General features: G+C 58.2%; 1 protein-coding gene across 3 annotated transcripts; it reads right to left on the minus strand.

Moving 5' to 3' along the window:
* Window positions 1–873: 873 nt before the first annotated feature.
* Window positions 874–6,808, minus strand: DEPP1 (DEPP autophagy regulator 1). 3 transcript variants are annotated; one of them, XM_073353095.1, is made up of 2 exons: window positions 6,563–6,808; window positions 874–1,590 (listed from the first exon to the last, which is right to left on the minus strand). In XM_073353095.1, exons 1-2 carry the CDS (start codon window positions 6,640–6,642, stop codon window positions 906–908), a joined length of 765 nt encoding a protein of 254 aa, XP_073209196.1. In that variant the 5' UTR covers window positions 6,643–6,808; the 3' UTR covers window positions 874–905. The 3 variants fall into 3 exon arrangements, with proteins under 3 accessions (XP_073209196.1, XP_073209197.1, XP_073209198.1); XM_073353096.1 differs by lacking the exon at window positions 6,563–6,808 and adding an exon at window positions 3,056–3,278; XM_073353097.1 differs by lacking the exon at window positions 6,563–6,808 and adding an exon at window positions 1,722–3,048.

Here is a 6,808-nt window from a genome sequence, read left to right on the forward strand (position 1 = left end):
GAGCAGAGAGGGCTCCAGGGCGCTGGTGTCATGTCGGGGCAGAGAGGGTGCTTGTGGGGGGTCGGTGCAGTATCAGGGCAAAGGGAGGCTGGGGGGACTGAAGGCAACAGCACAGTGTCAGGGCAGAGGGGAGGCAGTGCAATGTCAGGGTGGGGCGGGGGGGATGGTGCAGTGTCAGGGCAGAAGGACGCTGGGGGGACACAAGGCAGTAGTGCAGTGTCAGGGCAGGGGGGGAAGTGGTGCAGTGGGAGGCCGGGGGGACCCAGGGTGGCAGTTCAGTGTTAGGGCGGGGGGGGGGCTGAGGGGCAGGGGGGCAGTTCAGTGTTATAGCAGAGGGGGGAGATGAGGGGCCGCAGGAGGCAGTGCAGTGTCAGGGCAGAGGGGGGGCTGAGGGGCTGCAGGGGGCAGTGCAGTGTCAGGGCAGGGGAGGGGGGGGCAGGGGGTCAGGACAGTGGTGCAGTGTCAGGACAGAGATGCACAGTGGTAGTTGCTGAGCGCTGCGCTCCACTTTCTCCCTTTGTTGAGCCGGGAAGAGTGAGATCCCCCAGCACAAAGCTGGACTGAGCCAGGATAATGCCTGTGCCCAGGGCTCCGGCTGGCCTGTGTGCCCGTCACTCAGGGCAACATCCTTCTATCTGACTGGAAAAGCACTGGCTGCCCTGTGCCCTGCCCTAGGAGTGCCCCTTGGCTGTGAGGAGACCCCTGGCAGAGCCTGGCTGCTGGGCAGGCCTGGGCCCCTGGCCAGAGGGGTGTGGGGCTGGTAAGAGGTATGGGGCACCGTTCGCTGAGTGATGTGTGCCTATATAATCCAGGCAGGCCCTTGGGCTGCGCACCCAGGCAGTGACCCCCACCCTAGAGTACAGCCACATGGAGCACCGTTGACAAGTGAGTTTTACTAGAGTCCATCACAATTCATAAATGACAGGTAGGCGGGCGCTCTGGGCCCGGCTGGGCCTGCCCCTCACCACACAGCTGGGAAGAGCTGGCCGTCTGCGTGTTCGCTGCCAGCGGCATCTCCGTTCCAGAGGCAGAGCTGGGCCGCTCAGTTTCCGGGCTGCGCTGCTGGGATCGCTGGTGGCACTGAGGTTCCCCTGGGCTGTCTGCTGGGGGGCTGCTGGGCAGCCTGCGTCGGTGGCCGTCTGGGAGGAGTGGGAAGAAGGACTTGCCCGTTTCCGCAGGCCCGGACTCTGCTCCTTTGCTTCTGAGAATCCGAAGAGCCAGGCTAGCGGGTCAGCGCTGCCGGTGAGCCCCTGGAGGTTGTGCTGCTGGTTGAACTGGGCTGTGATGTCCTGCAGTGACGCTGCATTGCCCTGCACCTTCTCAGGGCTGGGGAGTGCGACCCCGCTCTGGGCCACTTTCCCCTGTGCCCTCTGGAGCTTGTGAGGCTTGTTCTGGCTGCCCTGGCAAGGACATGGGAGCCCGCTGGACAGCGAGGATGGCTGGGCCAGCTGGCTAATGGACTGGACATACTCATCCAGCCCAGCCAGGGGCTCCTCGGCCTGCGCGTGGCTCCCTCCCACAAACAGCATCTCTCCTGTCTCACTGATTGTAGGCAGGTGGGTCACGGAGATCAGCCGCCTGGATCTCATGCTGCAAAGACAGAGAGAGAGAATGAGGCACCGGGCTGGCCACTGTCAGAATACCCCAGCCCCACCCCTTCTGTCACATCTGTTAATCTTTCCTCACTTCCCCCAGTGTAAATGCAGAATCTTTCCACTTACTCCGGATTTACCCTGCTGCCCTGAGAGCAGGGTCAGACCCAGTGACTGTGCATACCATGATCTGAAAAGACTCTTACATCCAGGAGATCCAGAGATTCCCAAGGCCAGAAGGGACCCTTGCGATGATCTAGTCTGACCTCCTGTGGAACACATGCTGGAGGCCTGCCCCCCAATAATCCCTAGAGCAGAGTTTGTATGTAGAGAAACGTCCAGTCCTGATTTAAAAATTTTCAGAGATGGAGAATCCCCAATGTAGCTGGCTTACCCAGCTGCGCCAATGAACAGACAGCCCCGCAGCTGGTCTTGCGTGCGTCTGGATCCCAAAGTGCCAGCTGCCAGGTTGGCGCGCACCATCATGAAATGCTCTGGTAATCCTAGATCCAGGCAACACACTGTCCCATCTAGTGACTGGGACACAGAGACTCAATGAACCTGCTGCAGCCATGGATAGTGGATCTGGGAATTTCAGCTCAGCCAGCAGAGGCTTCTGCTTTCAGACTCAGGATGCCACTTTCAATGAGCTACCCAGGAGGCTGCCACCCCCGTGGGGGCAGAGGAAACTAGCTGCGTGAAAAACAACTAAGGCAATAAATTCTCCGCCACAGTTGGAGCCAGATGCCTGTTCGCGCAGCCAGGTTTGTACAAACACACAGCACAGCCAGAAGCAGCTCAGCATCCAGGACAAGGCTGGAGCAGGTGAGCAAACAATTTACTTTTCAGTCTGATGCGCAGTAGTGAAGTTGTTTGAATGCAAAGCGCCCATTCACCCAGACTGACAGGGAAGGGTTAACTCGGGGCCTGCCTTCCCTGTCCAGCTAATCTGGTTCTTTTCCCCATTCCGCAAAGGTGATACTCCTGCCACTCAGCCACCTTTACACAAAGCACAGGGAGCAAAGAATCCTTAGCCCTGTCAAACTGGGGGAGTCCTTCTGTAACCCAGCTGGAGCCCAAGACAGCTTTGCCTCCTCAGTTGCGGCTGACAAAGGCGAGGGCGGGACCCAAAGCAATCTAGGCTTTGGCAAAGCTGATGCCCTTTCAGACTGGACGGTCCGGATCCCTGACTGTCCAGGCCAGTTAGCACTGAAGTAGACGGGCTTGTTCCCATGCCGCAAAATGGTGTTGGTTTGCCTATAGATTTGCACCTGGAGCCAGACAGGCTAGGTGGCTATTGTCTTTTTGATTCAAACTCCACAATGCCTGGGTTTTCAATCCGGCCTGGCTCGACGCAGCTTGGCCTTTACTCCTCAGCCGGCTGAGCTGTTAGGATACAAAGCAGTACAGTACTGAACACTAATCCCTCATTTTGCTACCACTGAGAAACCGCATCGTGTTACCTTGTGCGTGTGAGAAGTTGCTGTTTTCCTACGAAATGAGATCACAGTCTTTTAGCTGTGGAATGAAGTCCTTGAAACTGCCTCTGTTTGCTGTGAGGGACTGAGAGCTTTCTTTCCAACCCTGTGTTTGCTCGCACCCCACTATATAGCCTGGAGTAGTGTTTTAAATCACGGCCAGGATGTTGCTCAACAGCCCTGCTCCCTGTGCTTGAATTTATACCTTCCTGCCAGGGGCTATAACTCACTGCCAGCAAGTGCCTAAAATAGAAGCCGCAGTGAACAAGGCGAACTCAGGAAGGCAGAGGGGCATGGTGTCCTCATAGGAAAAACACAGGCTAGCAGAAGGAGGGGCCTGGGTAACTTCTGTGACCTTTCAGCAAATGTTTATCTTTCAGATTAATGTCCCAGCAGATTCAATTATTGTTGATTGAAGGAGTCTTCACTTTGCGCTATTCTGTGGGGAGAGCTCCGGCAGTTTACTGCTCTTGGGCACAGCCAGTCCTGAGGCTTTGAGGTTTTTTAAGTGCGCTATGGAAAAACCCCAGCTCCCACTGGTTATCTGTTTTTGCAGGGACCCAAGAGGTGACTAAAATAATCATGGCAGCATTGAAAGGACTCTGCCCCAGAGCATGTTGGGGGGTTGAAATCTGCCCAGTTGTTGGAAAAAGATCCCCAAATCTCTCAAGGTTTAAGGGAATGGGCCAATGAACAAAATGAAATCCTGACAGCTGGGAACGCAGGAATGACCTGCCGTTGTGCAGTGCTGTCACAGGACCAGGCTCCGTACACCAGTCAGCTCTGGGGCGGGCGAGGGGAGGTGAAGCTCCAGGGAAGGCGAATGGCATCAAGTTTCGGAGCCTTTCTGCAGTTTCAGAGTTACAAACACAAACAGGAAAATCTCCTTTTTAATGTAAAGGTGATGTCAAATCCCCAGCTGGCGTCAATCAGTCGTAGTCAAAAAGACAGATCCCCAGTTGGTGTGAATGGGCATCGCTCCTTTGGAGTCCATGGGCCGGATCCCCAGCTGGAGTAAATGGGCATCGCTCCATTGGAGTCAATGGTCTGGATCCCCACTAGTGTCAATGGGCAACGCTCCGATGGGGATGTCACAGGGCTGCATAGCCAGCCCAGCGCTCACAGCCCCACTGTCCCCGTGCTTCATCAACAATAAACCTGGCTGGGTGCCTTCATCCCTTCACGGATCTTGTCGTCATTGGGCAGTTTGTTCAAGGTCTGCCGTGCCAGCTGGCTGGGCTGGGCTGGGGCGACACACAGAGGGAACACACACATGCAGCCAAACATCTATCAACGTCTAACCACAATAGCCAAGCAGGGGCAGGTTCCCAGATGAGGCAGCCTTTCCCCAGAATAGGGCCACAGGAGGCAGCATGTGCCTGGCGCAGAGCCTGGCTCAGGGATCCATTCCAAGCTCTGTGACTGCCCTGCTGAGCAGCCTTGGGCCAGTCACTGGCAGTGCCATGCCTGCGCTTCGCCCTTTATAGGAAGGGGCTAATGGAGCCTGAGGGATCAGAACTGGAGCTGCCAAAATCCTTGCCCAAGGAGAGTGCTAGAGCCCCGCCTGCTCCAGGCCCCCCTCCTCAGGCATGGGCCCAGCTCAGGCCTGCGAGGCAGTGGAGCAGTACAGGAGGGGGGAGCTCCAGAGCAGCCTGGGGCTAGATGCATGTCTCCTTGGAGTGGCATCTCCAGCAGGGACGGGAGCCTGCCAGCTGCTCTCAGCTCAGTGCAGCACTGGGGCTGGCTGGCGCTGGATGCCATGGGGCCCATCCCACTTGGATCTGGGTGTGGCCGTGAGTGTGCTGCACCAGGAGCCGAGTGCAGAATTGTCAGAGGTAGCAAAGGAGGCTGCATCTGGCAGTGCAATCGGCGTAGCATTGAGCAGGTGGCCGGAGGAGTTCCTGATCCGCTGGGCCTGGTGAAGGCAGCTGGGGCTCCTGTGACCTGCTTGCACCAGGGCCGCGTGCACTCTGGGCCCTAGGGCATAGCCAGGTTGGGATGCAGACAGGGAACTGGGAGGCTCCTGGCTTCTCCCTACAGATCACTCCCTGTGTGCCGCCAGTCAGCCCAGCTATACGTGACTTTAGCTGCGTGGAGCTGTTCTCCGGGCGGACCTTGCCCCTGGTCATGCCGCTCCATCCCAGCCAAGCACATGAGGAGCTGCAGGTGGAGCGGTGGGGGGATCCCTTCCTCTGCGGAGCCACTGCCATGCTGCACAGCACGTAGGGAGGTGTGAGCAGCTGGCCGGCCCTCCCGCTTCCCCTCTGCGAGGCTATTCTTGTCTCCTCTGGCAGTACCCTAGGGAGAGGGCAAGCTGCTCATTGAGGGGTTGCTAAATATATCCTGGGGCCTGTGCCGGCCTGTCCTCCTGCAGATGGAGGGTGAGAATGAGAGAATCTGCCTCCCCTGCCCCAAGCCCTGGGAGGTGGAAGTGGCTGCTGGTGCATATGGGTGAATGCCATGGCCAGGGGAGCGGGGCATACTCGGGCACGGATGAGCAGGAACTGTGCTTCCAGAGTGCAGGCTGCCACTGCCTGAGCACCGATCCTGCCATGCCCATCGGGCACAGAGCATGGAGCCCAAGTCTGCTCTCATGCATGCAGGGCCCAGCTCTGTTCTCTCCCCACTGAACCCGCTTCTTCTCTAGCTCCCAACAGCGCCCACTCCACTGGCAATCCAGGGAGTTACCCAGGCTCCTGGCCACGTAACTGTGACCCAGCTCAGCCCTTGTGAGCCTGCGTCTCCAGGGCCCTGCGCTATGGGCAGCCCTGGGCACGAGCATAGCATGAAATTCTCCTGCCTCATGCCCGTCTACCCTGCTGTCAATGGTGTGCAAGGCATAGGGCAATGGAGACCTCCTGACTCTCCCTGGACGCATACAGCCCCAGGCAATTGCTGAGCAGGGTTGGGCCTTGGATGGGAGACTCCTACAGGAAAGGCCCCAACGCAGCAGGGAGACTCCACGAGGGTTAGTGCCCAGCACACTGCTTCTGGGTGCTGTGCTGAGGGAGGGGCTGCGCTTCCCAAAGATAGGAGCTGGTGATGAGCACCTGTGGTCATCAAAGCTCTCCCGGCAGTCGGCAGGGGCATTACCCCCCATGCCCCAACTCCATTCCAACACAGCCCCTGACTGAAATTCCCACTGCAGTTTCAACTGGGTATGTTATTCTCCACTTCTTGCCCTAAACTATGTTCCACCCCAGAGGTGGCTGCATCCCACTCCCTGCCTTGTGCATCTGTATAAGGGCTGCCTGGGCCACACAGGGAGTTCTTCAGGAATGGCTGTTCTGAATAGCTCCACCTGTCGATAAGCCCTTGGGTCCTGTGGGAGCAGGGCGCTCCCCTGGAGGGGGAGATAGCACATCCGAGGGTCAGGGCTGCAAAGAAGAGGCCTGTGGAGAAGGGAGGCCCCTGCAGCCGAGTTCTCGCTGAGTCAGTTGGGCAGCGGGGTGGGAACGTCATGGGGTGAACCCTTCTAACCCGCCCACTCACTGTTCTGTCGTCTGTTCCAGGTGCGGATCTGCAACGTGAGGAGCTGAAAGGACCTGGAAGAGGTGGGACGATGAGGCCATGGACTGAGCCTGACAGCAGTAAGCAATGCCCGAGGCTGGGGGCCCTGCCTGGCAGCTCCAGACAGTGCCCAGGGCCCGCTGGATGAGGGGGCTAGGCTAGCGCTGACCCAGAGACCCTGGCTGCATGGGCTGGCCCATATTCCTGCTTCTGTGTAACTCCTCTGAA

This window comes from Lepidochelys kempii, chromosome 7 (assembly GCF_965140265.1).
Source record: "Lepidochelys kempii isolate rLepKem1 chromosome 7, rLepKem1.hap2, whole genome shotgun sequence".
Classification (NCBI taxonomy): Eukaryota; Metazoa; Chordata; order Testudines; family Cheloniidae; genus Lepidochelys; species Lepidochelys kempii.

Excerpts from the sequence above, each read along its gene's own strand:
- DEPP1 (XM_073353095.1), bottom strand. The coding sequence starts at position 6,642 with ATGGCCTCATCGTCCCACCTCTTCCAGGTCCTTTCAGCTCCTCACGTT. Across the intron at positions 1,591-6,562 it reads CTGGAACAGACGACAGAACA|CATGAGATCCAGGCGGCTGA; the intron begins GTGAGTGGGCGG and ends CTGTCTTTGCAG.